The 18,077-nt window shown below is 37.3% G+C and overlaps 1 protein-coding gene across 3 annotated transcripts in view; it reads left to right on the plus strand.

Annotated features, from left to right (window-relative positions):
- Nucleotides 1–3,031: 3,031 nt before the first annotated feature.
- Nucleotides 3,032–18,077, plus strand: part of LOC145772797 (ras GTPase-activating-like protein IQGAP1) — a 39,149-nt gene continuing 24,103 nt past the window's right edge. Inside the window, exons 1-12 of one of the 3 annotated variants that reach the window (XM_082584675.1) lie at nucleotides 3,032–3,149; nucleotides 9,586–9,685; nucleotides 10,107–10,341; nucleotides 10,818–10,962; nucleotides 11,190–11,303; nucleotides 12,012–12,190; nucleotides 13,364–13,451; nucleotides 15,448–15,605; nucleotides 16,085–16,175; nucleotides 16,556–16,722; nucleotides 17,027–17,191; nucleotides 17,703–17,805. In XM_082584675.1, coding sequence (XP_082440801.1) covers nucleotides 3,068–3,149; nucleotides 9,586–9,685; nucleotides 10,107–10,341; nucleotides 10,818–10,962; nucleotides 11,190–11,303; nucleotides 12,012–12,190; nucleotides 13,364–13,451; nucleotides 15,448–15,605; nucleotides 16,085–16,175; nucleotides 16,556–16,722; nucleotides 17,027–17,191; nucleotides 17,703–17,805 — 1,627 coding nt within the window. In that variant the 5' untranslated portion in view covers nucleotides 3,032–3,067. Of the gene's footprint in view, nucleotides 3,150–8,716; nucleotides 8,811–9,585; nucleotides 9,686–10,106; nucleotides 10,342–10,817; nucleotides 10,963–11,189; nucleotides 11,304–12,011; nucleotides 12,191–13,363; nucleotides 13,452–15,447; nucleotides 15,606–16,084; nucleotides 16,176–16,555; nucleotides 16,723–17,026; nucleotides 17,192–17,702; nucleotides 17,806–18,077 lie in introns of those variants that run through there. The other 2 variants (XM_082584676.1, XM_082584677.1) reach the window with 2 other exon arrangements.

Consider the following 18,077-nt stretch of genomic DNA (forward strand, 5'->3'; position numbering starts at 1 on the left):
AAGTCTAATTTCGAACACAATTTATATCAGCACCAATTCTCATCTACTTGTATTCAATTACTTCAACTTTCAATCAACAATAATCTCTGCATCTATTACCCACTACCACAACGCATAACACCACTCTCATAATAATCATAATGCAAATTACACCACGATTTATAGCAGGTTGTTTGGTCTAGTAACTTCGAGAAGGTTACGCAATGCTACATCATAACAAACAACATCTGGCAATTGTGAAAAGCAAAAGAACATTACAGATTCGCACGTAGGGTAAAATGTTTCAGAAACACGTCGCATAATAAAGATCTCGCAATCAAAGGTTACTACAGGACAATAACCGATAATAACCTATGGCATAAGAATTCCACAATCAAAACAGCACGTTCGGTCAAGATACAAAGCAGCCCGTCGCGAGACCTCGCACATTGATTGTGACAGTCCGGCTGCCAGTCCCTCCTGCCATAGTTGAACCCGCTTGACGTTGTATATTTGTCCAAATTTTGTTTTTTTCTAACTTTGCCAACTAAAATGCCTAAGAAAAAGGGCCTGTTCTTGTATTGTTAAATATCATAGATTGTGCTTTCCGAAATTTCTCATTCCTAGAGACGAACATTTGCTTGATAAGATTAAAAGAAGACAATTTTTCTTGCAAGTTGTCAAGGAAATGATGTTTGTTGTTCTGGATTTGATGTTAGCAAATGGTAGTCAAGCCTTGTAAAAAAGAAACCCTGCCAGCTGCATTTAAAAAAAAAAAAACTTTTGTCACATATGCATCAAATGTAGTGTCAAACACTCTTTCAAACCAGCAGTTGCCACTTGTATTTATAAACCCGGTCTGGGACTATTCGGAGATATCTCAATTCGGGGACCGCGTTTTTCGGAGGAGACTGATTCGGTGCTTTCTTAAACATCCAGTAACGGCTTCTGTTTATTTGGAGAATTTGTAGGGATCATTTAGGTGGGCGGTCTTTGTGTTTACCTTCCCATAGACCTTCACATTTCCAATACCCATGCAAATGAAACGTTATGTTGTAATTGTTTCACAGTGAGGTGGAGGTAAATTAGCTGATATCTTGCAACAATTATTTTATAGGTTAGGCAATTAATTAGGCATATACAGACAATTGTATTTTACTTGACAGCGCGTTGATCATGAAACGCTGTTTGGCAGCTATTATTTTGCTGAAACTTTTTGGTCATTTGTCCGAAATCTCCAAAAAAGGCTGTCTTCGAATTGGGACATCTCCGAAACAAGCCATTCCGTTATAAACCACAGCACACTAATGAAATAAATGGTCATCGCATGAAACTTGACCAACACTGAAAAGTTTTGCTTGATTATCGTTATTGACAGGAAAAATGAAATCGAACGTTACTCGTCACCGCTGAAACAGAAAGGATCTGTAGGCTACAACGTCACTACGTTTAATAGATTCTTTATTTGGTCAGTGCAGCAATACTTTAAATACAGTTTTAATACAGATTATGATGGTGAGCACTGGTACTGACATGGTGGCAAAAGACCACAAGGTGCCACTTTCTTGCAACAACAAATATTTTTTTATTATAAATAAATAAGAACTAATTGTCCTCAAAGTTTTTGATTCTTAAATATTATAGTTATTTCAGCATAGCATCACTTTATGAGCACTGTGGTACAGTATATAGAATGGCATACCTGCAGTAACCAGGGGTGGAAACCTTTGCCCGTCAACGATTTTGATCGAGAGCGCTTCACGGCGCACACTTTTATTATTTTACATTCATATTTTTGCAATTTTGCCTTAAATTGGATTTACATTTTAGGAATGAAAACAATCGGTTTGAATTTGATTTGGCATTTTTCCAACAACAGATTATATGTAAATCTAAAAAGGTTGGGAACCACTGGATTATACGATTGATCGCTTTTGATCAATACAGAGATGAAAACCTTTGACAAGCCATGCTATACCGTATGGTTAGGCTACCTACGCTTTTAATTTTCAGTAGAAAGATTGCATTTGATTTCTTTGATCGTAAGAACAATTCGTAAGAAAGAAAGCAAATGCCATAAATTTATTTTGAAAATTAAAAGCGTAAATCAATAGGCATAGGATAATCACAAAGCATAAGATAGCTTGTCAACATTTTTCTATTTGTCAAAAAGAGTATGTAATTAATGTACAAATCCACTGTATATTAATTACTCTATTTTAAAATCTCAAATATTTTCTGCGATAGAAATTGACTGGAAAGCATTGTCGGTTCAACATGACATCAATCAATCATTTTATTTTTCGTCATTAACGCGTCCGGGACGAAAAAGATAGTAACTACAAAAATCGATATAAACCTACCAGCACGTTAACGAACGGGAAAAGGTGGCAAAACCTTGAAAGGTTTAAAACGTGCCGGAATGAAAAATTATGTAGTAGGCTATATATCAGTAGTTAACACGGCCACAAAACCCAAAAAACAAATAGCAAAAAATGTAGTAATGTCAAAATATAGACATGTCTTGTCTCATTGTATTTTTAGATGAGGTGTGTTATGCCTTGAGGTAGTACAGCTTGACTGACGTTGTACCTTGGCTTCGAGTTTTCCTTCATATCAAATTAATGAAGCACACAGTATTTCCGAAGTTACGCTGGCGTGGTGTTATTGTCAATTTAACCCTTTACTTGTGCGCCACCATTAGATCACTATCAAGATGACCATATGTCACTTCGCGTGAATATATTTGCGTTTAGCCTTGAGGTTTTGCCAATGCATTGTTGTGTTGCAATATTCTCGAACTATCAATGGTCTGACTTTTATTCATAAAAATGAACTTGATGAGTTGCCACCAAAAAACAAAGGCCTTCTCTTCCTTGCTGGTTTCACGACATATACGGTACGCGCATACTAAGATAAAGCAGCGCTTCTGTATAAACTGCCATTAACTGGTTATTTTTTGCACAGTTATGCGGAAATTGATGCAGACTCTGTAGGACAGAAACTTCCTGTTGTGTTTCGTCATAGAGCTCTATGAAGCATTAACCACTGTTGTATATGAGCAAAAGAGCTGTACTATATTAGTCAGATGGCGCAAGCGGACCCAGCAACTGTAGCAAGTATGGAATCTGCCGGTGTTTCCAGCACCGACACCCGAGCGACTTTTGGATGTAAGTTACTATGTTGTTCTTTATTTTATGCTTTGTTTTTTTAAAGAGTAAGCTATACATTTTCTCAGTTTTGTTTCTAGTTTTGTGATCACCCTGTAGAAAACTTTGCTTTCGAGAACATAAAGAATCTTTTTTAAACAGTTGATGTGGAGCTTTTAATCCTGGTTGTCTGAAAACCACAGCGAAGACATTTCTCTGCAAGTGTCATTAACGGAACTACTGCAATTAATTATTCACAGCAGGAGTTTGCGTTTAATGGACACAAAAAGTGATTCAATCTAAAGCTGACATTTGCAGTCAAAAGTTGCGCTTTGGTTGGCAGTAACAGGAGTTTTTTTTTTAAACTTAAATACGATCATTTTGTTCGTATTTGTGTATTTGCATGTCCCATTGTAATTTTTTTCTAAAGGTGGTGTGCAATTAAACCGGCCAAAAACATTAAAACAGCGAATGACATCATTGCCAAAGCTCTATCCGATCTTTTTTCAATCACTGAAGTTTTTTTTGTGTGGTTTGAACTGTCATATTTGCTAACAAGCTCACTCACCAGTTTAAAAACATTTTTAATCGTTTTTGATCGAACTGTGGACCAGCAACCCACAACTGAAACTTAGTGTCCATCAAGCATTGGATTTTCCTTCCGGGTTGCATTTACGCTGCCATGTTTGTTTAAAGGTGATGGGATCTTGTGATACTAACAGAAATCATTTTTAGCGTCAGGTTACTGTCATCCACACCAGCTGTGTGCAGAACATACGGGGTTTATGGTTGCAGTTGCCAATTTTTTGGAATCTAGCTGGTTTTGCTTTTAAATTCGAATTTGATTATGTTATCGGTGTGCACTTTGCGTAGTGGTACCTTTTCGTGTCATTTTGTTCGAATTGACAGTTTGTTCACTTGGTCGCTTTGAAAACTGACTGATTTCCTGACGCAACACAAGAAAGCAGGTATGACTGAAATATCACATGCAAACATGAAGTTGAAACGGGTACATTCGTATTAAAGTTGCATAGTATCGCATTTACTTCATGTCTGCTCATTTACACGGTAATTTTATTGATATAGTCTATTCTAACGCTGCATTATCCAATATAAAAGACTGTCTTTGCAAGACACCGGTAGCCCACGATCGTTATAATTGTATTTCGATGCGCATTGTCTAAGTGGCGACTGCCCCGCATGTAAAGCAATTAGTCGGTAATTTTCTGTTTTCATGCAATTCATGAAAGCACCCCATTTTATAGCGACGTTGAGTGGGATTACAAAGTGTAAGCTACTTATTCTTTTAAGTCTATCAATATATTGATATTTTAGTGCACTACATGACCACTTGGTGTCAATTTATCAAATTTGGTAGGCCTATGGGTGGTGGTATTTCATGGTGTAAAATAAGTCAAGGAAAACAAGTAATGCAAAGAATGTGCACAAACAATACGTTTGCTAAGTAATTCTGAAAGCTTTAAGTTCAACTACTTTACTTTCTATTAATAAAAGTATTATCAAACAAGAATGTTGATTAACTGTTAAACTCATAATGTTAAACTGTTAATCTGTAATTATTAAACTGCTAATCTAGAATACAAACCAACAGAGAAATTCTACAAACAATTAAATCAAAAAAATTGAAATATTTTGACTACATGATTCGCAATAATTCTATTCAAAGACAATTACTAGAAGAAAAAATTAACGGCAAACGAAATATGGGCGGGCCACCAACCACCTGTTCTTGGTATTTCATGTTTCTCTAGTTTCCCTTTCAAGAAAAATGTATTTCTATAAATTAAGCTCCTCATAAGAAAGAGGAAGAAGAAGCTTTGATTTGCATACCTTGGATTCGCGTTTCACACTCCGCCACGTTTGAGATTGACAAATAGAAACGCAAATGGAAATGTCACAATTTAGAGTTATTGTTTGTAAAATGAATACCGGTAGTCATACTTATCCGTAGCCTTCATGTAGCTTTCATTGCACTCGCGTGGCGTCTCATCTGACCTGATCAGTGAACCTGATCAAATGCAATCAAGCTGTGTATCTTCTAATTTGCTAAATGCGACGTTTTTTATTTTCCCTTTCGTTTTGTTTGTTTTCTTCTAAACTCTAAAGGGTATCCTAAGCACAAGTTTCGAAATTACCTTCCATCTTGGTTTACACGAGAAAATTTTCAACGTCTCGCATCGCTCAATTGAGCAACTTGGCGGCTGGACTACGAAATTCTGCAGAAAATCCAACCCAGATAGCAAAATCCCTCATTTTTACATTGATTCAGCGGATGCAGACGTTTAATCAATGTAAATTTGACGGATTTTGCTGTCTAGGAATTTCACAATCTTTCAAAGATCGATTAAAATTCCCACATCATCAATTTCAATGTTTTCAAAGTGTAATTGATTATTCACTGGTCAACAGCAACTTTTAAACGGAGATCCAATTAGGTGATTCTTGAAGGGTTTTTGACGCTGATTCCGAAAATGTCCTTATTATTTTAGCAAATAAAGTTTTTGATATTTAAATTTTTGTTGTTTAAATTTGACCTACAGCGACTTACGCAAGCTTGTTTTTGTTTAAAAAATAAAATAAAATTTTGTTGACTGTTGTTATTTTGGTTCTTAAAATTAGAAATGACACAACAGAGTATATACAGTATCATTTTTAAGTTGTTTACTGAATTTAACTCTATGTTTGCAAGAAATTCCGAAAGGTCTTCATTGAATTTTCTTTATACTCCAGGTAGTGCGGTATTTTACTTGCACGTTTAAACAATCCCGATTAACTTCAGTAATATGCCTTGTTTTTAAATCTATTACATTTAGGCATTTACCGTTCTTGTTTCAAGAAACAACACAACTGTATTATCACAAAAGATTACAGAAAACGCTTAGAGAGTAAGGTCTCCAGACAATGTAATAATGGAATGGCTTGGTCTCTTGGTTGGTCAGTTCTTGGAATGTTTCTCCATTTTAAGCCTAGCCGGTGGTTGTTTTGTTAGACTGCTACTTGAACTTATAGTGGTGATTTCAAGCAAACGTAGTTTACTTTTATGGCTTTAAAGTCGTGCCTTGCTATTCCACGTTCTTGGCGTGGTTCTCCTTTCCTTTTGCATTGTGGATTCCGGAAACGTACATGCACATACACTTTCGTGTTCTTCTTTAAGCATGCACGCAACTTGGCGTATTTCTACAACTTTTGGTCATGCCCATTTGAAAGATGCTGAAAGTTTGGTCTGCGTCGTAAACGGTTTAACAGAGCAGTGGTAGAGTTCTATAAAGTTACTGTATCACTAAAACTACGCCATCTGACGGTGCATTCTTTTTGTTTTGATTGTTAGCAGCCGACGCAAAACGATTTTAACTTTCTTTGTTCGGTTTTGCCAGTTAATTTAGTAATTAATGGGTTTGTTTGAGGCAAGAATATGCTGCCCCTAAATATTGTTTGTGTAAGGAAGACTTGATATACACAAGGCGTCGTTGCAAGGACGCCAAATTATCTTGTTTTTGCACAAGAAGTCATGTTATTCAAATCTGCTTTTGTTGACTTGTTGTGCAAATGCCAGCATTTGATGAATGCGAAATAGCAGTACCATCTTGCTCACAAAAGCATTTATTACTTCAAAATGAGATGTTGTCAAGCTGCAATGGAGCTCTGCGCTGAAAATGCACAGATGAAAGTTAAAACCAGCATGTCATTGTTTAGCTAACATCATGCATATAATCAAGGTTAATTCTATGAATTTTCTGCCGTTTAACTTTTGATATATATATATATTTTGCAATACAATAAAAGGTTAAGTCTCGTGCCGCAGAAATAGCCAACACAAACTTGTTAGAAATAGGCTTTAATACGTATTAGCTTGTCTGATGAATGGTGCAATTCCTTATGTTTTAAATGCAAGAGGTTGTTGCAAGGATGTATTTTTGAAGTTTTGGTTTTCATTCAGCCTACAGGTATCTTTGTTTCATAGTTGTTGCTACACAGGTTGCTCTTCTACATTTAAAGTCCACACAGGGTAGACTTTGAGAGCTGTCAAAACGCTGCACCATCATGAATGCTTGTTTTATTTACGCAGTTTGAAATAGGGACATTTGTCTTTCAAAAAGTTGCCAATTCAGAATATGAGTTCACAGACAACAAACAGTTCACACTTCTGCAGCTAGCGTTGAAAATTACTGAATATGAACTTTGAAATTTCGTGCAAGAAATGATATGGTGTGAACAATGGGTTCTATCGTTCTCTTACTTTTGTCACTTTATTTTTATTTTCTCTTTATTCACACTAAGGACGATTAGATGAGTTTTCCTTGATTATTATCAAATTACACAAGCATCTTGAATTTGTTTTCTTGTATCAGGTAACACAATAACTGTGTTGAAACACGCTTGGAATGAATTCAGCCCGCTTATCAAACGCGAAATAAGATCGTCCCTGTTCAGCCTTCATACCAGCAATCAGTGCACTTAACTAATTTTCTTCTGCGCTTTTTGTGTGATGTGTCTGTAGCTAAACTTGCTGACTATTTTTTGTATTTGAGTTCGAGATGTCAACATTTTGTTGTTATGGTTTGGTACTTGACGCTGTGTGACTTAGTGACCAATTAGTGCAGGTAGACGAGTCTGTATGGTTATGTAGGTTTTTGAGAAATAAGAGTTTTTTATGCACAGCAACAACAAAGTTATTGAGTTCAATATCATTATTGTTCAACGTACTTAGAAATCAAAACAAATCGAAGTAAATTCAAACGTTTTCAGCGTAACATATGAAGTTTAGTAGTTTAGAAATAATGGCAAAAAGATAACATGCAGATTGCAGAGTACGTGCTTGAAAAGTGGAGTTATTTGTCTTCTCCCGAAACATCTTTCAGGCCACTTTTGTGTGGTTGCTGAACTGACTAAATACTGAATCGCTATTTTGGTTTAATATGGAAATCATGCAGGCTCTATGTCTTCGTTCTGCTAGCCTAGCGTATTGAGGTTTTTGACAGCAGGTCTGTAAATCATGCAGTGAAAGCATAGCTTTTGCTTACCGCATATTTTGAATAACATGCTTATTGCTTACTTGTGTAATGTGTATGAGTGAAATGCTTGTACTTAGTGGACCGAGATGGTTGTCACCTCAACTCATCACTCACATAGCACTGTATTTTCTATGTTTCAATAATTTTACGATTTTTGTGAGGTATGTGAAGTACGTGTCAATCTGGTCGTTTCTTTTGAAACAATGGCTCTGGGTGATTGTATTTCAATGTATTCTCCCTGCATGTCATAAACGACATAACGCTGGTATGATGCTGAAAAGTAAGCTATAGAATGAACAAAGGGGACGCTTTGCTTAGTTTTGTTGTAATACGAAACACTAAGAAAGGAAAAGAAAAACTACGCTTTTGTTGTAAAGGTTTTCGTTAGCTTTCTGTTCTCTACTGTGCCAAAAATAAGCTGTAATTTGTTTATACTTTTAGAAGTTTTCAAGATTACATTATTTTTCTAATTTGTTCCAACGAATTGCACTCCCACTCTGTGGGTTGGTCAAAAGTGACATAATGTCTAAGGCAAGATCGCCAGCACACAAAGCACGTTCGCCCGGTAACAGGACGTGTAGCACAAGTAGTGTTGAAAGCTCAGGCAGTCATTTGATACGTAGGTTTTCCATGAGACAGTCAGAATATGGTGAGTATGGAAGCAAATACATCTGTTGTTACACGCATTGTTGTAAACCCGCTGCATTGCATTTTTGTCATTCAGCAGTTGAATTTAATATCAAGTGTCGGTTTTGCGCCTGAATTGCTCGAGCATTACTTGCTCAAGTCCGATGATTCACCCTGTTTTTAGATAAAATGTCTGCTAAATACCTTCATTTTTTGCGATTGAACTGGGAAAACTTAAATCTGCAATCAGCACTCAGTTAATAAGCCCTTTGGTGCAGAACAGTTTGTGCTGCTAAAAAAACATTTTCTTCAACATAAACAAATCTCTTTCTGTTACAATTTCTCGCTTTTGTGATACTGTAGTATAGTGGTGTTGTGTTGGTGCTTGTTTCATTTTTGATCATGATTTCTTGACATCCGATTATGACTAGAGAGACCTGTCACCTACAGTATGACGTTTGTAGCACCTGTCATCCACAAATGTTGCATTATGATGCAGCATAACATGGATGTAATATTAAGCAGTAACCAACGTTTATATGGTTGTTGCTTAACTCCAAATCTATGATTGGACTTCATAACTTTTGTGGTTATACTTTGCAAATGATTTTCTATTTTAATGTATTGTTTCTCCATTAGTTCTTCAGCATTAAATATTTTGATTTTCATAATATTTCGCATGAAACAGATTCCTGCTTCACATCTAACATTGTAGAGTCCATTGAAAATGTATTGATATCGTTCACCAATGCTGCTACATGCTGACCATTAGTCAAGAACTTATGTTATTTATTCAGGCATTGGCCAAGATGACAGGCTGTCCGCGGAGGAGATGGACAACCTGCGTGATCAAGCGACTGCCTATGAATATCTTTGTCATTTGGAAGAAGCCAAACAGTATGTGATGTCTTCATATTATGATTGTATTAATTTTGTCTGTTTTTAATCACACTGTTACTTCAGAGAACTGTGACAAGAATCGAGCCTGATTGCGTTCTAATTTTTTCGACTCCTACGTGACCGTATATGGAAAGCTGCGGGTGTAAAGATTGTAACTTTATAAAATTTTATCCCGACGCGCTGGCTACATGAATGTTAGGCTGCGATATCTTTTAAGGTTATTTGTTTGTTTAGTGCTGCATATCCTCCTTGCAGGGCAGTACTGTATTTATGCTGCAATTTTTGTCGCAAGCTACGTGCTTTTGTGACAATATTCTTCGTAGCATCGGTTTGGCTTTCAATTCAAGGCTGAGACCAGATTGCACAAATCTTGTTTTGTCGATCACCTCGTTAAAAATGACCAATTCTTTATATTAAGATGGATGGAATTTTGTCTGAATGAAGACCTTCCACCGAGTGTCGAGTTGGAAGAAGGATTACGAAACGGAGTATATCTTGGAAAGCTTGCTCATTACTTCGCGGCTGAAGCTGTGCCATTGCGACGAATTTATGATAAAGATATGAAAAAGTATCAACAGAAAGGCCTGCATTTCAAGCACACTGATAACATCAACCACTTTTTCAAAGCCATGACAAAAGTCGGCTTACCTTCAGTAAGTGAAAGTTGTTACATCTAATTTATGAGATTTTTTATTTAGTTTTTTGTTGTTTTAAATACGTGCCAAATAAGTGGGTTTTGCTCTCACTGAAGTCTAGCATGAGAAAAAATAAATACTATACGAGGAGGTTGAAACTAAGCATTTTTTATTCAAGTAATTTCGCTCTAGTTAGTTATATTTTGTGTGTATCAGAGCCTACTCAGTGGTCAATTCTAGTATAAAATATTAACCTAAGTTGTAATAAATGTTACAGCAGTACAAGATGTGTTTTTTGTCATCACTTCTCCGTGATGTTATTATGACCATATTTGGGATTGGATTTTTTTATTAGTTTGTCACGGATCTTAGCCAGCAAAGTCTATCATTAGCTAGCAGATTTTCTCGTTTTACACTGTTTCAACGTCTGGCAACGTTGAAACGATTCAAAACAGGCAGCTTTTGCTATTTGAGTTTAGTTTAGTCTTTCTCAGATATTCTATCCCGAGACAACGGACATTTACGACCGCAAGAACATGCCAAAGACAATTTATTGTATCCACGCGTTGAGCCTTTACCTGTTCAAGCTCGGGTTGGCTCCCCAGATGAAGGATTTATACGGAATCGCCAAGTTCACTGGTCAGTTTGGTTGTTATTTTATCTTATTCTTTCTTCGTGTTTATTGTTATATTTTTTTTCTGCAATCAAAGCACTACAAAGTTCAAACCATTTTTCAATACAAAAACAAGCGACTGTTGTTACAAAATAATAATGTTCTGCAACGTCTTTTTGTTTGTTGTCATAGATTTGGCTAGCTTGTACACTATTCGTAGCAAATTATTTCTATACGTGGTGTCGTATTTCAGAGGAGGAATTATCGAACATGAGAAAAGAACTGGACAAATATGGAATCAATATGCCACAGTTCAATAAAATCGGTGGTATTCTTGCCAACGAACTGTCGGTGGATGAAGCAGCATGTAAGAAATTGTGACGTTTTTCGTACGCTTGTTGTTTGATACGTTTGCTAAGAAGTTGAGTTATTCAGATATTTTTGACTTGCTCATTTTTTTACGGCTTGCTATATTGATTTATTGTTTCTGTGTGTTGAGTTATTAATGAACAATAAACTTTCGAAACACAGAAACGAACCACACTCCTTGTTTTGACTCGCGTGTCTTAGTAATTGTCAAATTGAAATAGCACTTTGCACTCCAGATTCTATTTTAGAGAACAGCAATTTACTGCAGAATATAAACCTTGTAAGAAGCTGAATTCTTACTCCAATTGTCATATTTGCAACTTAATTTTCGTTCAAATTGTTTTTTGTGGTCAACTGGTGCTCAGTCATCGTTGGAGATCCCGTTCACACTTTTTACGCCTCTCTAATAATTATGTTACGGAAGTCATCGCCAATCAATACAGTAATATACTTTTTACTGCATCACGCTTTGTTCTGGCAAATTTATTACAAGTAAAGTCAATACCAAATTCCATGTTTAAATACGCGGTTTAATGTGTACTTCTGTTGATTAATCTTCTTCAATTTTTTTTTAAATTTCTGTACTTGCTTTCTTCCTGCAAATATATGCGTTGGAGGTGCCGTATCTCTTATCTTGTTGATGCTGTAACACTTATCACTGCAAAATGTAAGCTAACAAGTGGAAATCCTCATGTTCTTTTCTCAGTGCATGCTGCTGTAATCGCCATCAATGAAGCACTGGAAGCAGGCGACACTGCAGCTACGATGCAGGCTTTGAGAAACCCGAATGCCTGTCTTACCACCATAGAGAATAGCAACGATGAAGAGTACCAAAATCGATTGCTGGCATCAAAAAGAGCAAAAATTGAAGCCGCACAGAATAAAGTAAGCATATTGTTTTGTGGATTTTCTCACTGTTGCTACAAATGGATTTCAGTGATTGTGTTTTAAATTTTAAACAGTAACAACACACACACACTCTGATACACACATGGACTGTTTCTCAGAATCAAACTGCACTTTGTTATCGCTGATATCTACTGTGCAATTGCTATAGCTTTGTATGCAGCCAGATGTTGTGTCAGTTTAAATTATTCATTGATAGTGATTGTGTACAACGTCGAACCGTTTGCAAACAAAAACTACTTTTCATGTGTTTTCGTTGTAGAGCATGATGCGTTTGGGTATGCGAGAGTTTTTGACATTAAACCCTTCTGTTTTTGTTTTGTGTTGAGGGGATGTCAAGTCAAGTTGTTTTTGTTGTCTTATGACTCATGCCTTGTGAATTGTGAACGCTTAAATTAAGTGTAAAGCAGAAAGCAAGGAAGACGATTTTCCTACCCAACCCACCTTTAAGAACGAACGTATTTACCCCAAATACAGTCACGTGTTCTTGAGTACACATGCGGGGGTCTGCTACTATTCGGTAAGTCCGATTCGCTGAGTCCGATTCGGTGAGTTTCTAACCTCTAACCCCTAACCCTAATCCTTAACCCCTAACCCTAAAACGGCAATGATAATTAGGCTACAGTACCCGATAATTTAAAAAAAAAAATTGAAAAAATCCCCCATTAAGGGGTCGGACTCACCGAATCGGACTCACCGAAACGGGCCATTCCGCACATGCGAGTGGGGACCTCACCTGACGTCCTACCTAAAGTTTGATAGAGACATTCTCGCTAGGCTCGAACACGCAGCCGGCCACTAAGTTTCTAGAGGGAATGTAGTTAGGCTACTCGAAATCAGATTTAAGAATCCGAGTTGAACAATTAACCTCACTGTAGATATAGTTTTCATGTTTTCATAAGTGTGACTGACTTGACTGTCAGCACATACGAACTTGTTTTCTCCTGTGATGAATATTCTGGCAATCAATTCTCATAATGGTTCATTCTGGGTTGTGCAGTTGTTCAGTGCGCCAGACTTCGGTTTTCGTCAAAAAGGTTTCGTGTTATCACAAATTGATAAAAACCGAAAGATTGGATGGTATTGGTAATACTTTGTTCTAAAATCTTTGCAAATGCGTATTAATTGATTTTTTCATTATTGTTTTTACAGAATAAAGATAAGACGGAAGAAGAGAGGGATGTGTATGAAGAACTTCTCACCCATGCTGAACTCCAAGGAAATATCAATAAAATAAACTGTAAGATTTTTATGGGAATTTCTGTGTTTTTATAAGCTATGGCTGTGTGTTTACTTTTATGTGTCTGATAAGTTATTCTTTCAACGCTATTTTATAGTTGACGGCACAGGAAACTTCACTCTGTCAAACTTGGTGAGCGGGCCTGCGTCAGTGGTTTGAAGCATCTGCAAGTATGCGAAACTGCCAGGATTAAGCGCTCAAAGATGCTTTCTCAGTCCGAGGACAAAATTTCATTCAATTAATCAATAGCCATTAGCCAGTTTGATTCATTTTTTCAATCCCTCACCTTGTTTAGCAAATGTACTTGAAGCATCTGGGCTTAATCGCTCTTCTAATGCAAATTTTGTTCTGTACTATGTTTAAAATCCAAAATGCCTACTGGTACTTGGACCCTTGCAAAGTCTTGGTTTGTTTCCGTTTTTCAATGGGCAGCAGTTCTTTATCGGATACTGCAGCTGTCACTTGTTCATTTGTACACGGAAATTACAAGCAACTGAAAACATATAATATAATGATAGCATACAGTATAAATGCGATAGAAATTCATCTTGCAAATTGCTTGCTTTTGTTTGGCAGCCTATTCCACGTCTCCTTTGATCACATGATGTGATCAACGGCTTGTGGAATGGTGAGCTGTGTTGATTATTTAATTTCAACTGAATCAGGAAAATTTTTACTTCCTGCTGTGCCTACAATAGTAATCGCCGACAGTTTTAGGTTAAGTTTAAGCGAAAGTTTCCAACGTTATTGTCACCGGATGCCCAATTGTTGTTATGATAAGGCTGTTTGTTTGTTGAGCTATTGACCGCTTTTCTAGCAACCTAGCTTGATGTGTGGGACCATTATGAATTTTGTGTTCTTAATCGGAAGTTTGTTATTTACATTGAATGGCTCCTGTCTCCCCCAGCAAGCAAAATTGATCTCTTTTTCATGGAATCAACGTCTGAAAACATCTCACTAATGTAAAAAGAACAAATTTGGTAGCTGCGTTAGCTCCGGTGTTGTGGAATCTAAACGACTTTGGTCCAAATCATCGTTGTGCTGACAAAGCCATATATGGACCTGAATTGCCTTGACGTTGCCAACTGTAGATCTTATTTATTCGCAATACTTCGTGTTTTATCTGGGCAGGAAATTGCGTCAGCAGCTGCTTTAGATCGCCTGGCTTGCAGTACGTGGTAAAAGCAGAGATTACTAAAAGCCTGCAGCGGACAAGCATTGAAAATTGTTGATCTCCCATGCAGCAGTGGCATTTCCTTGCAAGTTATGCAGTTTTACATGCCAAGACCAGAATTCCACTAATTGCCATGTCAGCAACGAATGTTTTCGACAATTGATGGTGTGAACGTCATTAATTGACGCAGCAACGCGAATTTACTGACAGTAAAAACCGTTCAGTAATGCTTATTTATTGTTGGCGTCTGCGGACATTGACGCAATGTAACAATAGAACTGATTTGCTGGCTTGGAAACGCGGTAAATTAAACTCATAAATCTGCTACGTGTGATGAGTTTAGCTGAATCAGCCCGATTGCAAAGAACTCAACTGATAAAAAACTAATAGATTTGTTGATTTTTGCTTTTTTTTTTTATATAACGCCATGATTTCGTAACAGGGTAGTACCGCGTGGTTGTTATACTGAACGAACATTTAGTCTTGATGACTTTAATGACGACTTCAACACTTCGTGCTGACATAAAAATAACTTTGAATTGTGCTTCTTAAAGAATTTTGTTGTTTTTAAAAGTAAATTTGTGCCGAACACCTCTGCTGTGAGTGTTACCTATGTACTCTTTGGTAATTTAATTCGTCTAACAAAAAACAAGTGGTACTTGGAGTGAAAATCGACGTCAGTTTTTTGATTAACCACACAGGCGCACTCCCGAACGTTTCCTCTGGGTTCAACGGTACACGGTACTTGGGCCATCAGTCTCTTACTACAGCATTGGCCTTGAGCGAAAACAAATTGTGTTCTTTTATTTTACATGTTTTCAGTGGATGTTAAACTTGAAAAGCTGCAGCAAGAACTTGATTCTCAAAACAACGAAAATCTCATCGGTCGGCTCAACGAACTCGGTATCTCGAACGTCAGCGCTACCAATGTCGCCTGGTATGCTGAACAATTGCGGAAAGAGGTTGCAGCTAAACGTGAGGTTGGTGATGCTCCCAAAATAAATTGTCGTTTTCGTGTCATGTTGTCATAAACTAAACATGTGTATTATCTTTTGGTACGTTCAAAAATCGCAATTTTTATTGACAGTTTGGTACATGTCGCGACCCATTGGCCGATTTTTTTTGTATTTTGTTGTACTATGACTCAAACTGACTCACGAAATATGTTTTGTTGAGGGTAATATCTATGCAATGCTCAATCTTTATCAGCTGCTAAAGAACTTTGCTTGCATCAAAATCCATGCCATGATTCACTGGGGCTGTTCTGTGTTTAACTTTTTCGGTTTGTTTATGTTTAAAAAAAATCTCACCCGGTTCCATCTCACAGTACTTTTGCCCGGGTTTTGAGAACGTAAGAACTTTGCAGCAAGTAGAAGCTGTCTTTTTGCATTGTTTGAATGTCGAATCATGTAGAATGGATGGGTTTTGCTAACTTGGTCATCACTTTATGTATTCGTAGTCTTCCGGTGACCCAAATGCTAAATTGGATAAAGATGAGATACAAGCAGCCATTAATCAAGCCAACATACTTGCTAACAAGCAAAGGCAAAGTAAGTGCGAATTGAAGATAACTTAAAATTCTTAAACCCAAATCCAGAAACTAAAGATATGATTTAGCAAGCGTTTTGAAAACCAAGGTAGTTTTATTTTCAATACTGAAATAATCACTGAAGATAAAAACATACTGACGTAAAACAATAAAGATTCAAACAGTAGGCTATGTTTCGAAAACTTTGCTCCTTTGGTGAGCTGTTAATTATTGCGTGATTTGACAAATCTATTCTTTTCAGATTGACCAAGTGTTACAATGTATTGCACATTTGTAACTATTGTAACCGGTTTCTTTAAAAGAGATATTTTACGTTCTGCATCGCTTTTCTTTTTTCGGCTGCACGTTTCGTAACTGTCAACATCTTTTTCCTCCTCCTAGGAGAGGAAGCGGTCCGCAACGTCAATGCTCTTCTTGTGGATGGTGCATCACCGGAACAGCTTGCCAAAGAACTGACGAGAGCAGAAGCAGAGTTTCCGAAAATACTTGATGACCTACCCATTGTGTACCATCGTGAACTGACGAAAACAAAAGCCAACGCAGAAAGAGTAAGAACCTGGTTGGAAACTAGCAAAAGAAATCATTTCTCGTCAAAGCTACGTCGTCTTACGCTGAACCGACGTTTTTTAGTTTCATTTTTCGTCAACGTGACATCGATAATCGTCTTTTTACAGTTTTTCTCAAGCCATGCTTTGTCGAGTGTAGTTTTCATTTTACTTTCGTAATGTTGTGAGCACTCTATTACTATAAGTACAGCGCTTTTCCGCCTTGTTACCGCGCGATTTTAAGTGTTTGAAACTACTTGTTAACTACCAGTTTCAACGACCTACAATTAACGCCGTTGCTTGTTAGGACCTAACTCACGAGGAAATTTGTGAGGAAATTCCTCGCTTGAACGCTTTGTCGGCTTTGAATCGTGAGCTGGCTGCCGGTGACGTCGAAGCAATATGGACCGCTATGCAGAACCCTGATCTAGGCTTGGAAAGATTGGACGATGGAAACAAATCAAGAGTCTGCGTATGTGCCTTTGCGTTAGCTAGCAATATCTAGTTTTTGCGTATGGCGAACCAGCGTTGTAAAGATGTGTATATTATCACATACTGAAATTCTTGTTCCTGTGCTGTCAATTTAACCAAGTTTGTGTACGCCAATGATGGATTTCTTAAACAAAATGCCCGTTCATTTTGTATCCATGATTTTTTTTGTAAAGCGATACTGTAATCTTATCGGCTCAGTGCAGTGAATCTTATCTTTTCATCTTCCAACGCTTTGAGTCAAGTATGGGAATCATCTTTGCTTTAATAGACAGAGGAAGTTTGTTTGACTACCAGCATAAGACTGAACACTCACTGCAGTGTAGCAACTATGTGCGTATCGTTAGCTATACTTCCCCAGACAACAAAGTTTGTCATTTCTACGTCTGCAGACGTTGAATCAACATAAAAATGACGGATTTTGCTGTTTGGGTCGATGCAGCATCGACGTCATTCCCTAGCTTTCCAATATAAATTGTTCACTTTTGCAACAGGAAGCGTTGAAACAGCAACGAGAGCATTGCGAGTACCTGACGAAGGAAGACGTGCAGCTTACGGTGGACAGTGTAAACCAGGTTGTGCAGGAAGAACACGCCCGTATGTATTACTTATATAGCATTGTTTTACAGACTGTAGTAGTAGTAGTAGTCCAGTTTTAATCTGGTGATGTTTCCGTTACACAGGGTGGCCGGATTCACCTCCAAGTACCGCAATCGCCTTCACACTCTGCCTCCACATCAATCTGTCTAACGCGTCCTCTCTTGTCAAGCCCACCTTGTTGCTTTCCTCCTCAACTTGCCTTTCCCCGTTTTCTTGGGTCTTGTTTTCTACGACCCTCCACTTGTAACTCCAGCGCTCTTCTCAAAACA

This window comes from Aplidium turbinatum, chromosome 6, assembly GCF_918807975.1.
Source record: "Aplidium turbinatum chromosome 6, kaAplTurb1.1, whole genome shotgun sequence".
In the NCBI taxonomy this organism is placed as follows: domain Eukaryota; kingdom Metazoa; phylum Chordata; class Ascidiacea; order Aplousobranchia; family Polyclinidae; genus Aplidium; species Aplidium turbinatum.